Source organism: Glandiceps talaboti, chromosome 8 (assembly GCF_964340395.1).
Source record: "Glandiceps talaboti chromosome 8, keGlaTala1.1, whole genome shotgun sequence".
Lineage (NCBI taxonomy): Eukaryota > Metazoa > Hemichordata > Enteropneusta > Spengelidae > Glandiceps > Glandiceps talaboti.
In genome coordinates, this window is record NC_135556.1 from 15,067,436 (window position 1) to 15,088,364 (window position 20,929).

The following is a 20,929-nucleotide window of genomic DNA, read 5'->3' on the forward strand; positions in this document are numbered from 1 at the left end:
GTGATAAATGGTCCAATGCAGGTGAACTTCTGTATATACCTTACCTGCATTCAGCAGTTGACATTTTAAATTTAATGGCATTTGAAAGGTGAAAGTTTCAACTTTAGCTGCATTCGACAGACAAATTTTGAAGCCCGCTGCATATTGACTATTTCCATGATAAGGAATCATTTTATTTGCATTAATATGAACATTATGATTCAACAAAACTGATGATTATTTCAATTCAACAGATAAACATGGCATTTGTGACAATGAATGTTGAAAAGAATTAAAGTTTGATAGGTATTTTACTTTGCTCCTAAGTTTCATACTTTAGGAGCATTTTGTTCCCAAAATTTAAAATTCTGGAGAAAATTTATCCTAACAAAATCTTGCTCGAAGAGTTAACTTCCTAGGCTGTGTATGTCATAGCACAGATTACACATTGTGTATTTATTAGATAGCTTTTTTTGAGAGCAGAATTGAACCCAGGAAATACTATATTTTCACTTACCAGCTACCAGCGGTTTCTTCCTGCTTCTTGTCGCTGTGCCTGGTCTAGGGAGATGGCCAGAGCTACGACTGTGACAATTGATATGTGTGGTGGTTGTGGTGGTGGCAGCGGTATCTCGGTGTCCAAACGCCGACATTGGTCTGGTTGTTCTTGGTGTGATAGGGGGTTTTGGTCTTTCCATTCGGAAACCAGGAGCTGAAGCAGGACGTGCCCTACAATACAAAAATTTATATAGTGAAGTACTGCCAGTTCAATAGAGGCAACAAATGTTGAGTTTAGTATTGACAGAAGTTGAACAAAGAAAGAAAGGAAACGATATGATCAGATATGGTTAATGAATAAGTTTAAAAAAACTATTTGATTTTACTCAGTATACGTTTTAATTTTGCATCAAAAATACACATACAGTGAAATTGTTGGAAATGACGAGCAAGATTCAAGATTCAAGAGACTGTTGTCTAAAGTTTCAACTTTATTGATACTTACGGTAAACCATGATCCTTGCTACAACCAAAATCAGCACTTCTAGCGTTGGTCCAATCTAAGGCAGCACATTCTGCTCTCAGTCTAGCTATCTTAGCCAGATCCTCTCTGCCTCTCTCTAATTCATCTTTCAACAATCGGATATCTTCACTCTAAAAGAATAAACAATGGGAAGCAAATTCATCATGACAGTTCAGAAAGAGGCATGCTTTTAACCAATCAGGGAGTCCTACTGCCATCACATGACAATGATGTCACTGACCTATTAATGAAATGTGTTCAGAGGTGACTTCAATTTGAAAGAATGAAAAAAAATCTTCTTGTAAGTTGTAGCACGGAAACTGTACACTAAGTTTGCTCTGTATAGCAAACATCAAACCAAAATTTGTCAACAACCTAAAGTAATGTATTTATTCCCTACCTCAAATGGCATTGGGCCACCAGGGTCTCTGGTACCCTCTTCAGAAAAGTAGTGATAGCGCCCTCCAGTGTCAGCAGCGAGTTGAGCTAGGAACTGATTAGCTTCAACATCAGCACAGTTGAATGAGATTGTATGAATAGGGACTTTCTGTTGAAGTTGAACTTGTGCTAGTACAGTTTTTGGAGGCTGAAATGACAAAACAGAGTTACGGTGCATGTTAATTGGCTCAAACGTATTCTTGCCCTGTACGATGATAAGGTTATAATCTGCCAGTGGTGGAAATTTAACAAAGGAAAATCAAAATGACTTCTAGTAAAGTACAGTGTCTTAATATTTTTCCATTTAACAGTACATAAACATGATTGTTTAAGTCTCTCAAATTACACAAATCAATAAAAAATGTTATAAAACTTGCTAGGAGGCAGCAACCATATTTCATGTGGCAAAATATAACAATTTTTGCCTGCTTTAGTAAATGATGTAAGTTGAAAATTTGTATTTCTCAGTGAATTAGAAACAAAATCATTTGAAAACCAAAAACAGAATCCAACCCATTGAAGTAAAGCATTTTCTGTATGTACCACAATCATTTATATCATCCATATCAAGTGTAAATGTATACTGTATCATTTGCTAATTGACCACATTAGAAAGGCCACATGCTAGGCTTGTAAATAAACCAATTGAAATAGTATACTTTTACACTTGATATGAATACTATAAAGGAGTGTAGCACAGAGAAAGTGCTTTACTTCAGTGTTACCCATTGTTACAAGGACATTGCACAAGAAATATAACCTACCTGATCGGGTCTACCATCTGTTAGCAGGTAGATAGCCTGTGTGTTAGGATCACTTAATGCCAGTTTGAGAGAAGCTAGTGTATTGGTGGATCCACTAACACCTAGCCCTCTCACCCAGTTCCAGGCACTCTGTAGATTAGCTTCATTTACGTCAACCATGCGATCTCGCCACATCATGGCACGGGTACCAAATTTAACAAGATTAAATTTCATCTTGTGACGAAGTTGTTCCTGCAGTCAAAGAAAATAGAAATATATAATTTTAACTCTTACTATTCGTAAATATATCATTTTTCCTGAGAGCATTTTCTAAAGGACATTGGTTGAACCTTTGATGCAGTGACATACATGTACATGACATTGAATAGAAAATCTGTCAACAAACATGACAATAATCTGGCTCTGTACTCAAATATTATTTACCCTAATGTCATAGTCTCATCTACTTGTTGGCTTTAGTTTTCCAGCAGGTAGGAGGTTGGGGTAGGGGGCTAACTATAATAAAGGCCTGGGTTTCAATCCCAGGCTTTCACAGTGTTATATATCACTGGCACCATTCTGATTACATAGGATCATTCTTTTGATCAGGGCCAACTGTTTTGATAGTTCAGCCCGACAACGTTATCATGCTAAATAACGACCAAAAGCTATCAAAGTTATCTGGCACCTTCTGATCCCCAACATAAACCAAAAAAGTATTTGCCTACCTCCATCAAACGGACAAGTTTTTCTTTGACCAGATCCAGATGTGGTTCCATAGAGCTGGACACATCTATGAGTATATAGACTTGGTCTTCAATAATTGTACCAAATAATTCCCTACTACCCTGCTGCAACCAGTCAATCCTGCAAAAAAACAAAAAAACAATATCAAATTGTGTCAGTGTGAAATACTTTACTTGTATCTGTGTTCGACTCAAAACATAAAAATCATAATTTTGTGAATTTTACCACGAGGTTTTCTTCTTCATTGGGTGACACAAACCAATGGTACTGACATGCACTCAAAATATGAATTCAAAAGACTCCACACTTTCATCATTTCTATGCATTTTTCTATCTTTGTTGAATGGCCAAACCATGGAAAGATTAATTCCTATGCCTCTTACCACAACAGCATGGGTTTGGACCCGTCCAGTGCTGGCTGGGTTTGATTAAAATCCACCAGATATGTATGTATGTAGGAAGGGTGAAGTTTAGTTTGACCCTACCGAACAACATAGGTTTTGCTCCCTATCGAACAACATAGGTTTTGCTCCCTATCGGACAACACAGGTTTTGCTAAATAGGTATTCTAATTTCCTCTTGCTTTAATACTAGGGCACTTGGGTGCTACTCACATGGTGCCCATATCTGAATTTCCAGATTTGGATGTAGAAAGTATATATAAATCTACTAGAGTACATTAAATACCTTTGTTGGATAGCATCTAGGGCTACAGCCATTCTTCTTTCATAAATCCTGTGTACATCTGCCGTCACATGGACATGTTTGACGGTACCATCTTGCCACAAGACATGGCAAAACTGGTCACAGTACTGTGCATTGATCAACTTATTTCTGATAGCCTGTCACACACAAAAAGAAACAAAAATCAATATATGCATGGTGTTTGTTTTTTTTTACCAGAATATATCAACATACAGATTTTTGCTTAATTCAAGACTTCATAGAGTTACAATATGTGTATATCACATGATCAATTTTATTGATTGGCTATATGGAGGTTTTCATCAAAAGATGTCGTAACAAGAGTTGAAACACCTGTGTAGCAGTCGACCTGAAGAAGCTTCAAGGATAGGACATGAAGTTGTTGCCACTCAAACCAAAAGCAAGTCTCGTAGGATGATTGTAATTATTTCATCGTTACAATGTATAACTCATTAAAATATTCAGTTTTTTTTCCTAACATATTAGGATGGCAATTTCTGACATATAAATACATTATATATATTAAACACAGTAAAAGATAGACTTATGAAAATTTCTTGAAATATCAGATATTGTTTATAAAAAAGGTATCACTTATCAAGATACACAATTGATGATGATACACACAGAGACAAGACAACATCTCGCGAAACACTAATATTATTTGAAGATATAACTTACAGCATCAGTTGCATCATCATCAGGAGGTCCTTTGATGTCAACCACACCATCACAGTGTTTGAATGCAACACTAGCAAGGACATCATATAAACCGAGTCGTTTGGCTGACAAGCCATGCTTTTCTAACCAGGTCCTGGAGGTCAGGTACTGGTCACCTCTAAGGGGCAGTCTTTCTGGAAGTCCATTCACTGTAGACAGACAAGACACAGTTGGTGACACAGGTAGACAGGATTGATGCAAGGACAGACAATATGGGAAACAGACTGAACTATCCCTTCACAATCATTTTAAATTGGACATTAGACGTTAATCAAGTAATCACGAGACCTGTTGGATTAGTTATATTTTCCTTATTTTTGCGCCAATGGTTTATATTGTTATTGTTGTTTTGGATTAGTTAAGTACTGTAAGTAAGTAAATATGGCATACAAATTTCTGATGATTCTACAAGCACATACATACATACATACATACATACATACATACATACATACATACATACATACATACATACATACATACATACATGCATGCATACATACATACACACACATACATACATATACATACATACATACATACATACATACACACACATACATACATACATACATACATACATACATACATACACACACATACATACATATACATACATACATACATACATACATACACACACATACATACATACATACATACATACATACATACATACACACACACATACATACATATACATACATACATACATACACACACACACATACATACATACATACACACACACACACACATACATACATATACATACATACATACATACATACATACACACACATACATACATACATACATACATACACACACATACATACATACATACATACACACACATACATACATACATACATACATACATACATACATACACACACATACATACATATACATACATACACACACACATACATACATATACATACATACATACATACATACATACATACGTACGTACATACATACATACATACATACATACATACATACATACATACATACATACATACATACATACATACATACATACATACATACATACATACATACATACATACATACATACACACACATACACACACATGTATCTATGAGAGTGAAGCTACAAATATGTTGTTTTCCACTTACAAGTACTAGTATCACTAAAAAACTTCCCTTACACCATCTAATTTTGTCAAGTTTAAGAAAGAGATGATAGTTTCATACTCATTTTTGTTACGTCAGTAAATAAATTTTGAGCCTCTATAACCAGTACTTTTTTTTCTCCTTCATACTACATGTAAATGTATACTTTACCTAGAGCACTTTCTGTTTTGTTTTCCACTGCATCTTCAGCGAGTACTTGTATCTCTGACAGTGTGGTACGAGCTTCTTCCAATTCTTCCCAGAGTTTTACCACATCTTCCCTCATGCCGGCACCTGGAGGGACGCCGCCATGGAGAAGCTTCTGTTCTGAGTTGAAGGAGCTAGTACCATACACATCAGAGTCAAGTTTTGTAAAGGCGAATGCATGGAATCTGTCAAGAGAGAAACAGAAGAGGGACGTTGTCAGTTTTTACGGTATACGGCAATCCCTTTTTAACATTTGAACATTAAAGTGGCACAAGCTGAGTTTATAAGCTTTCTTACTCAAGTGAAAATACTTACATAAACCACACTCCGATATAACATTAATGTTGATGTATGTCTTCCATAAGACTATGATTGTCTTCTGGCATTGTTCAAATAGTCGATTGCATAGTAAGGATTTCCGGCACATTTTTTGATATGTACCATAAATTATGTCATCAGATCATTTATGGCTTATATCGTAATACCAGGTTTGAGTTCAGCCAATTGCAAGTGGTGGTTATGTATGCTTTAGTATATGCACATACTGCAAGAGGGTTTTAAATATGCAGCAAAAACTACACCAAAGCACATGTAAACTCAGCTTGTACCCCTTTAATGTCAACACCTATACTCAGTTGACAAAATGCATAATATACAGTCATGCCTTAATATAGGGATAAAGTGGTCGTTATGGCGAGATGGCTGATATGCAGTTGTAAAAACACCTTATCAGAAATCAGTAATTCTAATTGTAAAACATACATTCTAATGAATGACATGTACACGCACATACCTATACTACCCATCAAACTACAAATACAAAGTACCCCAGTATATACAGAGTCGTTATTCCTGTTTTATATTCCCCAAAGACATACTTTGAACAGTTCTTGTTTTCAATTCACCCCTTCAAATTGAGAAATTTATTGTAATAGTGCTGTTGAACAAACAACGGCCTCTATTCTATGTGTTTGACAAACTTTAAAGGTAGACTTGTATTTATGCTCACTTCAACACAGCTGGTGTGACAGGTCAGGAGTAATTAAGATTTCACTTCTCAGTCTACATCACTAGCGACTTTCAAATCAAACAAAGAACCCCTTTCACACAACTAGAAATACTAGCTACAAACGTTTGATCAGTTGTGTTCAGGTCAACAATGTAATCAGGCTCTAGGCACTTTAACTGTCAGAACTCTTTATAGCTTAGCAGACAAGGTGGTTTTTGTCACGATGGGTTTGTCAGGTGGAAGTCTTCATTGCCCTCATTTGCATATGCAAATACACTGTTACCATGGCACTGTTCCTCTTTCATTGTACAATAACAACAGAACTTACATGTTTAAAATTTATGTTGAATACTCACATAATTATCTTTTCCTACATGGTACAATCCATGGAAAATACCACTTAAATTTAATTGACAACTTACCTCTCTTTAATTTCCGCAAAAATCAAAGACATGCAAACTACTGAATATGTTTTTTTTGTCAGTGCTAGAAATAAGATTTCTTCAAATTTGAATATCTGAGTGTTTATTATTTCAAAGTTTGTGCTTACCTTCCTCCAGTAATCTTACTGACATCTTTCAGGAACTGGATGGTGATAGAGTCTGTACTGTTAAATGCTACTGTGTTGATGGGCATGGGTCCATTTTTCACTTTCTGTTTCAACAATTCTCTAGCACTCTCTGTGGAGCCACCCTCGGAGAAAAAGTAAACGGCTTCAATCTGGAAAATGACAAAAATACACGTTCATTTTCAGAAAATCATTCTCAATTTTCTCAGTATATTCTTAATAAATAAGCACTCTTATAAAAACCTATGATTACTTGTACCGGTATAGTACTGCAATATATTTCTGTCAAACTGAATCATCAACCATCTTTTATACTTGAACATTTCACTTTTTTTTCACAAACAGAAACAAATTCACATTTTAATATAAAACACAGCCCTTAGAAATCCATATTCTTTCAATGTGTCACTAATTATGATCTTCCTATGTGATAAAAGGGATCTCAGTTCAGATATCCATCAGATGCAAAAAAAAAAAAAAAAATAACCTTGGCGACACACATATCAGATAAAACGTTATCATCAATTCCTGTGACTGTGACTGTAAAGTGCTTCAATGACAGTTTAATTACTATAACTATCTATGTAACTTTAACCTTTATTACCGACTTGAAAGGCAATTTATATCAATTTCACTGAAACTGACAACATTTCAGACCATCTAATGGAATACTGTCTATTAGATTGAAAGTGTCAAACGCTGTACACTCTACATTATACCGTGCACGATCCAAGTTCAACAAAAAATATGGGATATATACTCTGATTGTTCTATGTCATGACAATGCATGCCTACGTCATAGGTTATAATATGAGTCAAAACGTTCAAAATTGCCATTACTTTTTCCTATTTTTTTTTATATTACTAGCAATGGTATAATTATATTATTCCTCAATATTTTCTTCATTCAGCGAGAAAATGTTTGTGACCTAAGGGTTGTCACTACGAGTTTAGTGACTCGTAGTGACAAGGCCCCTTAGGTCACTTGTATTGTCCCTGGCTCAACGAAGAAAAGTATTGAGCAATAACATTTAATTATACTGAAGGAAGATCAGATATAAACAGTTCCATCTCATTATTTTAACTATGGATGTCTTCTTGATACAATCCATGTGATTGACCATATAGCCTGAAACAACCCCAACCATTTTACCAGGGTTTCCAAACAGAGTTATGATAGATTCTATGGCAAACTATTGTACTTTCACCTCTTTCACCTTTCTGGGGTTCTCCAACCTTAGCCAGAACACTGATGTAACATACATGTATGATATACATAAGAAGTGAGTCATATCCCACACAGCCTCAGGTTTACTAAAACAGTGACAATATTCTTGCCATTGCCATTGCTATGCTATATGTAAAGAACCATGCATATACAGCACAAAATAATTCACACATTACAATACATTTTTGTAAAAATCCTCGACAGCCAAAGCATAACCTTAACAGGTACAATACATACAACATCTGTAAATCACTCAGAAAACTTACATTTTTATCAGAGACAGCTTTCAACACGGCTTCTGTAGCGCTTGTCTTGGTCGTCTCCCCAGCATGGTCTAGTGCTTTGATCCACTCCATGGCTTTGGTCAAACTGTCCCGACTTACAGGTACAGCTGCATCTTGGAACATAACCATGTCTTTACCAGCTCTGTTGCCATGGAAACGAACATTGTTATGGGTTATAAAGGACATACATGAAACATTATTTAGTGCCAATCTCTTTCTGTTTTAGGATATACAAAGAAAAAGATGTTCTATACTGGGAGTAAATGCATCAGAATTGAGGGACAAGAATCTTGTATGACATGTCTGTTTGTCTAACTTGTTTGTGAAGGCCTATCAACTACTAAAGCAAAACACAAAACACAAAACACCTATACTTTGAACTAAAGACTTTTATTTCCTTGCATAGAAATAAATCTCTTCTGACATTGGCGAAGCTTACTGGGTGTCCGACATTCCAGAATGGAACATAATCCATTTGAAATTTATACTACATGTCACTCAATGCATCAGAATCATGGCTCTCCGACTGACAAGGATAACTACATCATTTTTCAAATGTGTGTGTAATCTATGTTACAGATATGACCCAACAGTTCTAATAAATAATGACAGTGACAGACACGATTAGACGTTGACCTTTGACCCTGTCAATGATGACCTTAGATAACCCTTAGGATAAGATTGCCAGTGTTTAGTATTAGTATCCCTGGGTGATTCTTTTGTTATTTTCTGACAATCCTAAGACTTCTTGTTTATAGAAGCAAAAGATACATGGAACAAGTCATGAATAAACATGATGAATTTATTTTACTTTTATTCAGGTATGCTAGGGGTTCCAAATTTGAAACTGTCAGGACTGCCCAACTTATTGAAATTTAACAGTTTGTTTACGTTATAACTTCTCAGATCATATTATTAACAAATTATAAACCAATGAAGTGCCAAGAATCATAAGGAGGGACTAAAGAAAAGATATCAGATATATAAGTGAAACACTGAGAAAGGACTCCACTGAATGTTGTACGCCAAAAAGTTGGATTCACTTCTTGTTTTTGGTAAAGGCATGTCGCATGTACACAACTTACTTTCAAGGTGTTAAACATAAAACATACCACCTTTTAATAACAGTTCCAACAACACTTTAATTCCCTTGCACAAATTACAATGGAACCCCTTTATATATAAAAAAAAATCCTAGCAATTTTAAATAGCTGCTACTTTTATTCAGGTATGTTAGGGGTTCCAGATTTGAAATTGACAGGATTTGATGTTTTGGCAAAAATTATGTATACTACATGTATATCTAAATATGGTGTATTCCATTTTCATGAAAGGGGTGGTTGAATACATACCTGATGAGGTTGAATTTGGCAACTTGTGAGACTTGTTCATCCAGTATTCTAGTAAGAGCATTTCTACAATGGTCAAACATGGTTGGGTTGTTAGTCTTGATGTCAATCACTATGGTAACACAGTGTTCTTCAATCACGCCAAACAATCGCCGACTCTCCGTCGTCAGCCATTCCAGTCTCCTCTTGTATAACACTATTGCTTGCAGCAGACTATTCTCAATCTGTTTCAGTCTCTCTTTGCTCACCGTAATCTGTTCAAATTGAATCAGAAATTAAATTAGTCTCGTTTCTCAACTCCCAAACATTCATTTTGTAACAACTACTCTGTTGCTAAGGCTACTACCTGTTGCTATGCTCTCAACAACACAGCTATGGTTCACATTGATTTCAGTGCTTCACTCAAGGAATACAAATGTAGACACGCACATATCTATCCCATGTGAATATATAATGGTACCCCTGTTATGGCAATGCTAGAAATTGCCTTCTTATAAAGCTAAAGAGAGCATACAAATGATAACACACGTATGCAAATAAAGGAAACTGAAAACAGCAACTCTTGATAGGCTGCCAGTCATTTCTGTGCTGTTCATTTCATAGTGAATGTCAAATAATATGACTCATTTTATTTCATGAAATTTACATCAGAAAAAAAATATAACAAACTCATGTGAAAATACATCCCTATAATTTTTTTTTTATCTTAGAATCTTAGTCACGTATAATTCTTATTCGTTAGGCAATCTTTCTCATTTGCATTTCATAGGAACAGAAATGAAATGTTTCAAATTTTAGTTAATGAAATAATTTAATGAAAGAAAAATTCAATATTTTCCTTTTTCTCAACAGTTTTTTTACTTCAGATTAGATTAGATTAGATTATATTATATTAGATATACTTTCTTGTCCATAAAAACATGGAAATTTGTCTTGGCAGCAGGCAAATATCAAATTTACTGAAAGACAAGACAAAATGTACAGACACAAATTACGAAATGTAAAAATGGACGTATACAACTAATTATATTTAGTTTAATAGCACTTGTTATTATTTTCATTTCTAGGACTAAGAATAAATGCTGCATTATCTAGATCTCAAAAGTGGCATAATAAGACAGTCAATGTATGTTAACATAAACGAAAATTGATTTCTGTTTCTTGGCTGACTCTTAAGTGTTACTGTCTTATTAATATGTACATACAGAAGTCAGTACGGCTTGTCAATTTCACCCTGACTAGTCTAATAGTAATCACTCCTACGTGATATGAATATTTACAAATTCTAAAACTTTGGAGTTCGACATGCATGGATATCTTATAAAAAATGTCTCTTATATTGATCACTGACTGTTACAAGTCTAATTTGCATGTTGTACCCTGATAGCAACAATCCAACTCACAATCACCTGTATGTATAATCTATCACCAGTATTGATATTTAACTTTTCACATACATGTACTGCCGCAACCTTTACACATATACTGAACTTTAATTTGAGCAACAGTTTTCATGACCAGAATAACATCAGTCATACATCTACTTCTCAAAACCAAGTTCGCAAACTTGTCACATACGACAAAGAAGTGGAATATTTTTGTGATGCAGAAAAGTTGTCAAGATTTGGTTCATAATTTCAATACATCGTCTCAATTAATGTGTACAGTATGTATGGCACCCCTGTAGTGATCAAAAGATTGTTTCCCTGGATACGGTAACCTTGGTTACTATGATAGTATGACAACAAATAAATATACCTTATCACCTCTAGCTCTGTAACTAATTTATCAACTAATTAGCCTCAAGGTAAAAAGTAAATTTGATGATCACACATTCAGTATTATGTACATTTTGTAGTTTCTTAATCAATTATTTGCTACAAACACAATATTTCTAATTTTTGATGGACAGGTGATACCAGCAACACTTAATAGGACTGCATTTTTCCCTGTTTTTTTTTTCAACATTTCAAAAGAGTGAAAGGCAATTCACTTAGAAAGTCACACATCATTGCCGATTGCAACACTAAGCAATAAATTCAGCCTGTGCTTGAAAACACGAATGCTACAAAATGGTCTTATGATGCTGTATCAGACTTAATAACTCACTGTCGTCAGAGTGTACCACCCCAAATATCAAATTATCACGACTGTCTGTATCACTAACCTCGACATTACAGACTACTAAAACCATACACTTCAGTAGCTCAATACATTCACATGATTTACTTACGTTGTAAACACGTCCATCCTTCCTTGGATACCGACTAAACAGACCTTCTCCATATCTTGAACATATAGGTTTTCTCAAAGATCTGTCAAAATCTGTAACAGAAAGGTTATAAATTGTATATTTCGATATTTTATGAGGAGAGCATATCAATATACTTATTTCCATGGTTACATGGCCTTTCTTTATTTTTTTAGTCTGACCAACAAAGCACAAAGTAGTGAAGTCAGCTTTTTTGCCATGGAAAACAAATCACTAATTTTTTATATTTTCTATGGATTTATGATAAAATGTTGTTTCTTTAATTAACTAAGTGAAAGGTATAATAATTATCTTAGTGACGTTTCTTTTATGATATGCAAATGTATCTACGAGTGTATCCAGCTGTGAAGAAGAACTTTAAAATTGCCAGGGGCAGTTACAGTACAATAAACAAACTCAATTTTCTGATCATTCTAACGTGTAGTTTCTCCCCAAATAATATCTGAACATACAGGTAAAAACATGGTTCATTTGACCGGACATCTCCCCTTTTCTGTTACCATGGTTACCAAAGCCGAACATAATTAAACTCGATAACAAGACAAATGAGATTTCCAACAACATTACTTTGTCCAGTTATCCCTTTCAGTTGATTTTGATCAATATTTTTTTTTCATTTTCTTTACTTTATAAAATATAATGATCTCCCTGGAAATACCGATAAGGAATTTGAGTGAAAACAGAGAAATAATACCCTTTCACACATTTCAACTTCAGATGTAGACCCAAAGTCGATTGCTATTTTATTACCAAAGACAGACATTCTACCCATTCAACACCAAAATGACAGTTGCCATGATAACGAACACAATAAATCGATCTTAAATTACTCACAATTTGATAGAAAATAACAGCAATTCTGTCTTAATAATGACTGTGAAATAATGGAACACAAGACACTGACCCATCACTGTTGCTAGGCAACTGTCAACAATCACTATGTATTCAAAACCCCACATACTGTGGTCTACATGTACATGTAGGTCTATTCATGTTGAATTGCATAATTAGTACATTAGTACATGTATCATTATTTTAGCTGTAGCAACTGTAGCTATGTGTATTACATAATATCATAGTTAGTGAAATTATAATTATCAAACATTAATATTTCAGCAAGTAAAACATGAATTAATAATGTTACTGATAATTTCAGCAATTTTAATCATATACATATACAGCAACACAGACCTCATATACATACAAACATGCATATATTATATTCAAATTTTCAATTTTCAAGGGGAGTCTTTCATTTTATGTTGTCGATTTGATAAATGTACACATTCTTCCTACAGACTGTTTTTTTTTTTTTTAGAATAACCTGTGGCAAAATTCTGCAATGAGCGTTGAAAGGAAATACAGCTATTATTCACTCGAACAATTCCACAGGGACTTTGAATCATAAAAATTAATTTGATTTTAACTGAATAACTATATATTTACACAATTTTCAATTCTAATGGGAGAGCTAATATTGACATACAGTGATGGTTGCTGAGTTGTGTGATGTAAAGATACAATTTTACCCGTGATTTGTATGACTTGATGTATCGTATGTTTAGCATACACGGCTCAGAATTTGTCAATTTGGATTTTATGTCGAATATGATACAAAATGGAGGCTGCTGGTTGTGATGTAAAAGATACAATATTACCCATGATTTGATGTATCGTATGTTTAGCATACACGGCTCGGAATTTGTCAATTTGGATTTTATGTTGACTATGATACAAAGTGTAGGTTGCTGGTTGCGATGTAAAAAATGCCATATTACCAACAGTAACTTGTAGGATTTAATGTGCCGTAGGAATATATACGGCTCAGAATTGGACTTTTTTTTTTTTATATCTGCATGTATGAGAGATTGCTGAGTTGTGGTGTTTAGCACGCAACATTTACCAACTTCTACGTTTGTACACATATACATACATGTATAGCTCATATTTTATCAATTTGGACTTTGATACATGTATATATGATAAAGTGTGTAGCGACAGTCTCTGACATTTACTGCTCAGATTTTGTCAATTTAGACTTCTAATATTTATGATACATGTAACATATGACAGCATACTCTGACATTTTTTACTGATTAAAATCATTTTCTGATAACAGTTGGTTTACTAAACTGACTGGACTATGGAATTAACGAAGTATGTATAACCAAATTTTTGTATTTTATTTTTTGAGTCCATTGAAATTTACATACTTGTCTGAAACAGAGCTACATGTATATCTAAACTGCTTGCCTAGAACTGTCTACCAAATGCAATATACAAGAATAATTGTATACACAAGACAGATTTATATATGAAGTAATGTGGACTTGAAACCATCATTATCTGTTGCTAAGGGAGTGACCTTCATGTCTCATTTAAACAGATCATTATTTTACTTCAGTCATAGCTGTTTGTTTTTTTTACTTTATTTCTGCAGAGAAGTGGAAGGGATGCATGTATTTAATCCAAAGATTTTTATATATCACCATTATCAGCATATACAATATACATGTATGTATATATAATTATTTATATATCTACAAAATAATGTGTATTTAGTTTTGTTTAACGCAGTCCTGACATACCCCTAATTTGATAGACTAGTCTGATCGCCATGATACCCTCCTGTAAGTACCGATATATGTACATGCAGGCCTATCAATATCTTTTGTGATTGTGAACGGTGCATGGTAAGATGACATGAAATTAGCAAGATTCAGTTAATATGACACTTGTCCATTTTTTACTTTTATCTATGCATCCTTTACAATCCCGTTCTTTATACATGTAATTTTTCCACTATCGTTGTCACCAGGTATTATTATGTTGTTCCTCTTTCTACCTGCCGGTGTGTTTGTTTGTGCACAAAAAACACGAAAAACAGGATTTATACAATGTCCTCTATATAATCAACCACTGTATAGGGTTTCCTTTACCTAGTTCACTAAGCCATGCTAGTTCAATACAACAAAGGTGATTGAGTTATATTTGCTATTCACTCGTCCGTTTTGCGTTGACCTGAGGCTTAGATGAAATAACCCTTGGAAGAAACTGCCATTGTGAACGATAACAATGCCAGTCTTATTGAATGGGGGTGGGTGTAGGTTGACAAAAGAGTAATATGTATAATAATTTATTTGCAAGGAGTGACAGTTAATAGGACAGAGGTGTACAGGTCAGATGAGGTCGGCCCACTCATTGTTATACAAACTGATAATTAGATCTAAACATAGGGTAACTATGCAGGAATGGCTGAGAGACAACCAAAACATTGAACAAGTGGAAACGTCATTTTAAAAAAATCACGATCAACAGTGACCGGAAACTTTGCTCCACACATCACTTTTCCAAGTAAGCTGAACAGTGATTTACCGGACAATCTAGATAGTGTTGATAACAAAATTTTCAGTTGGGATAAAAAATTTGAGTTGACTGTCATAAGCTAAAATAACATCTGTTGCTTGAAGGAAAGAATACCAATCGATCAATTTATTAATCCATTATAAATGATTATTACCCTAAAAAACATGCCACTTATATCAAATTAAACGTCCGATAATAATAATTACATCCATTCTGTGAATAATTGACGCGGTGTCTAACCTCATAATAACTCTACACATTCAGTTTATCAAGTAGCCTGGAAACCATACCTATTTCAAGACCTTTCATTTCCTTCTGTGCATTTTAAATATATAAGTACATGCATGACGTAAAATGTCCGTCTTTATAAATTACAATTATTGATTTTGTAAAAAAGTGGGTTGAACATTTTGGACTCACTACTGTATGATAAATGTAGACTAGAAGAATAACATAAAGTAAAGAATGAGAATGGGTACATACAGAAAATTTTCATCACATGGACCAGGCACTTTAATTTTAAATTACTCATTTTTTCTAGAATTAGCTATCGTGAGTTTTCAAGTCATTTCTAGGACTAGCCTGTGAAAGATCCAGGCATTTCTTCTGTTTCTATAGTGTGCACATCATCCCTGAACGTTGTCTGTCATAATTAGCTGAGACTTCAAAGAGATAAACTAACCTCCAAGCAATGTAAAAATATATGTAAAGTAGCTATTGATCTAATCTAAATATGTATGGATATTAAATGACTCGAGGATTTTGTAATTTGCATTTCAGCGACGAAGTAAAATTTGACTTTGATAATCATGATAAAAAAACATCAAAGTCATGTGATGGGAATTTCAAACGTCCATGGCTGATAATTTCATCATATTCAAGATATTCGATGAATATATTCAAATTTTCCAGGTACATATGGTTTGTTAGACTCGTCTTTGGCTATTATAATTTGTTCCCTGACTGCTTACACAAAGTAATAGTTACTTTTCAGACTTTGCAGTCCTTCATTTATCTTCACCTCACTTCTTTTGTGGTCCCCCCCCCCTCCTCCCCCTAGCTTCATTAGTATCCATTATCTTCTGTCAGCATGAACAGAATTCTTTACAGAAAAACCCTAACTAATAAGGTTCACGATGTGCTAAATTCCAAAGACATTCAGTAACAACTTCCATTTATTTTCATTTGTGTCTGATGTTGTCCACATCACAATAAAAGGTAGTGAACCACTCTAAATAATACTGCCAGAAATGAGTGTATTCCCCGGCGTCTTTTCATCATGTCACCTCACGTTACAAACTCCATTATTCACAATACACTTGTAGCCCACCTTACATTGTAATTTCTTGATCATTATATCAACCACATCATCGTATTCAGTCATTCTTTCAAAGAGGCCTCATTATTTCTATACTACAAGGTACATGTACATGTATTAAATTTCCAATTCTTGTGTTGCTATGGCAACTATGAACGTACCACTGTAGTCAAGTTCAGGCCATGAGGCTTCTACAACTCTAATAAGCCAGGTGTCCCAAATCCCTCTGTTGCTATGGCAACTGTGAACATACACTGTAGTCAAGTTCAGGCCAAGAGGCTTCTACAACTTTGATAAGCCTGGTATCCCAAATGCCTTACTTTACACTCTCTGTAGTTAAGCTCTAGTACACCTGTGTCACTACAGTGAAATATACCTCACCACTTATATATAATATTTATACTATGGGTATGAACATGACATAACATGTACCATAGGTATCAATTATAAATCCCCCAATACTGTTATACCCTTGAATACCTAATTCTGGACACAAATCTCATACAAAATATGATATTATTTTCAAACAACTGGGCCATCTGTTCATTGCTGTTGCCGAGATCCATAGGCAGATGTTTATTTCATACCTTTAACAAGCTGCACTCTTGATACAAACCCTTGAGTGACCAGTTCCTTACCAGAGTGATGCATGGAAATCACTATATTGTCACTAATGTCACATCTATCAATGCCTATTTCACGTTGCTGTAGCGATGGTGTTTCTTCTCACAATACACTGTAATTTGTTTCTACTCTAGCCATTCATATAGTATCAGCTCACCTTTAAAATTGTATCTATTTCTAAAAGGTCATGACCTCAAACTCTAAGAGGGTTAAAGACACATGAACAGACACAAGGGTTCTTGAAGACTGATCCCACAGATAAGTGGGTCAATTGGAAGTTTAATTTTAACTCCCTCTACTTTCTTCAAAGTAGAGTATATATAAATTGTGTGCATTTAACAGCAAGGTCTTTTTTTTTGGGGGGGGGGGGGGTTGCTTTTTCTTCTGACCCTACTTCAATTCCTGAGAAAAGTGATATGTTTTACCATATGTTGTACTAGCAAGGGTACACCCACGTAGCAGTGTGCATTCTATTACAAATGTATACTCTTTACATAAATTGTACATGATTCTCTGTATACTGGACCAGAGTACGTGTATATGTACTGAAAGATGGTAAAATTGAGTAATCATTCTCTATCAAAATGGCTTGACAAAAAATGTTTCATCTGAATGAATATAAATATTTGTAAGAACACAAGAAAGTCACCCAATATTTGATTAGCCTGAATTCATACCTGTAATACAAGGAGGATTTACAGTATACATGTGTAATATGAGGATAACTCTTATGTTGACTTCTGAAAATTTTGCAAATTCAAAACCATCTGATACATGTATAAAGAACACTAATCGTTCAATCTATACACGGTAGTGTAGGCTGTAATATTACCCGTCTTAGGTCTGCAGTGTTCTTTCAAGTTTAGATTATTCTGTGCAAAAGAATTTAACTTATGAATATGTGGATTCATGTTCAAAACAAAAAACAGAAATAATGTAATTCATTGCACAGAATAAAGTATATGTTCTGAGCTAAGATATTCTAACCATGTCTATGTCAAATTGTCATGAAAATTACAGAGGTTGCTATTCATTGTGTCAGTAACTTTTACTGTGTAAATCTATAATGACTATGTGATACAGATTTCAAGGAGAACATAAGGTACCATATACATACATTTGTATATCTGTGTATGGACATATCAGCTGGAAACAGACTTACCATCAGAATGTTTAAATCCTATTGCTGGTAGAATTTGACTCAAAGTGAGCCTGTTACGTTTCAATCCATGAGTACTCAGCCATTTCTTGGTTGATATCATTGCTTTGACGTCTGGTTCCCAGTTCTTCTTAGGAGGTGGTTTAAGTTTTATTACAGACTGTAAATCTTCTAAGTTCACTTCTTCCACTTTTTCTGTGTAGCCACCACCTCTGGGAGTGTGTTTCAAGTCCCATTTGGGATCTGGATGACAAGAAGATAGAAATCCATGAAGCATAATTTGTAATGAAAAACTTCATATTTTCGAACATAAACACAATTGAGATTAAATTCTGTAGCAGCAAGAAGTTGACTTACTCCTCTCAAAACTAAATTCTAAATTCTAATGGCCTGTATATTTCTATTTTCAATTGAGTACAAATTTTCATTTTCCTGATACACCAGTAGATGTTCGCATTATATATTATTAATGGGCACTGGATACGACTGAAAAACTCAAATAGTATAAAATTACGCTTTGGTTATGTTTTGACTTACATTTTCATATTAACAAAACATACCATCAAGTATTTGCATGTGACAAACATGAACAATATATTTGGATAACATTCTAATAATTTTTACAAATGGCATCAGAAATCTTCAAAATTTATGGGTTTTTTTTAGTTTTAAATTAATCAAAAAATGAAAGACTCTAGGCTCATTCTTCAGACCTCTAGATACAGTCTTGTTGTAATCAAGAAACACACCAATGTGTTGTCATGCGAAAAACGTCTTGGTTCACTGAGTTTTTCTTCAATCTTGTAAATTTTTTATGTTTACAGTAATATTCAGGATCAGTGGAGTCACAAGAGAGACATAAAAAATACATGTAATATCATTCCAATTTATGACAATCCACAAATATACAAATTTATTCAGTATATTGTTCTGTCTCTCCTTATCTATCATATCTGATTCTCAAAACTGCCAAGACATGTTCCTCCACCTGATTATAATCTGTAATCTGTAATCATGTTCTGTAGACAGTAGACTGTTGGTTTTTTTTGTAAACTCCTCCCCTCTGTTATCTCAGTCTGACTGAGCAAATACACATACATCTTTGCATGGTTACCAATAAATTTGATAGAAACATTATAAAGCAAAAGAAATCAACACTAAAATAAAACACATTTAGTAAGTGTTTTGGTAATTTATATCATACTTTCCTATTTGCAATGACATACATTTGCAATATTGCATACACCTGTTAACAATTTTTGAGTTTTTAAACTTTGGTAATCATTATAGAAAAATGAAGAAGAAAAGATAATTGTTGACAGGTTACTGGCCTTAATCATGAAATACTGAATTGTCTTTCAAGGTTGACTTACCAATAAAATTAAAAGATTCGTGAATGAGCATACACGTACTATCGCCAATGTCATTCTAGCAATTATCGGACTTTTACAACACAGGTGTGAACGATGCCATTACCACATATGTAATAAACATATCGATATTATAATAAAAGTTGTTTGTAAATATGTTAGCGATAGGTAATTTATTTCAAAATACTGGGTTACGTACCGTCATAAGGCGATCTCACCCTCGCCGAATCAATCTCATACATGTTTTGGCTCCTCACACAATAAGGACTCTGCAAACAGATGACGGTGTATCACCAGGATACTGTAAGGATATGCACTGTACTGTGTCAACCACGCCAAGCCAAAGGCTACCGAGTCGACGTTACCAGGCAGTGTTCGGGCGACCTAATCCGTGTTTGTCGCAATGTCTTGGTTCGTCTTCGACTTCTAATGTTTCCTCTATACAGTTCAGCCAATTTCGGGTGAGCGATTGCTTAACGGAAGTCGGTGAAAGCTGCAGTAAAATGGAAAACTCACCCTATCTCAGCCATGTCTGGCGACACATTTGTTTTGATGGTGCTAGGTTGCTGGGATCTCCAATTACAAAAGCAACCAATCAGAACTAGGTTTTCTTTTAACCTCGATCACAGACGAAACAATTTTGCAATCTTAAGGTAAGGCATTTCACAATAATCTA

At 34.4% G+C, this 20,929-nt stretch overlaps 1 protein-coding gene across 2 annotated transcripts in view; it reads right to left on the bottom strand.

The window, feature by feature from the left end:
• Positions 1-20,806, bottom strand: part of LOC144439481 (von Willebrand factor A domain-containing protein 3B-like) — a 43,661-nt gene extending 22,855 nt beyond the window's left edge. For both annotated transcript variants that reach the window (XM_078128771.1, XM_078128770.1), the window contains exons 1-14: positions 20,453-20,806; positions 18,887-19,126; positions 12,378-12,469; positions 10,148-10,398; positions 8,778-8,937; positions 7,266-7,435; positions 5,671-5,891; positions 4,315-4,502; positions 3,616-3,770; positions 2,910-3,048; positions 2,203-2,433; positions 1,401-1,586; positions 983-1,131; positions 497-708 (exon numbers count right to left, since the gene is read on the bottom strand). In XM_078128771.1, the coding sequence (XP_077984897.1) occupies positions 497-708; positions 983-1,131; positions 1,401-1,586; positions 2,203-2,433; positions 2,910-3,048; positions 3,616-3,770; positions 4,315-4,502; positions 5,671-5,891; positions 7,266-7,435; positions 8,778-8,937; positions 10,148-10,398; positions 12,378-12,469; positions 18,887-19,126; positions 20,453-20,495 (2,437 nt within the window). In that variant the 5' untranslated portion in view covers positions 20,496-20,806. The remainder of the gene's footprint in view (positions 1-496; positions 709-982; positions 1,132-1,400; positions 1,587-2,202; positions 2,434-2,909; positions 3,049-3,615; positions 3,771-4,314; positions 4,503-5,670; positions 5,892-7,265; positions 7,436-8,777; positions 8,938-10,147; positions 10,399-12,377; positions 12,470-18,886; positions 19,127-20,452) is intronic.
• Positions 20,807-20,929: the final 123 nt, after the last annotated feature.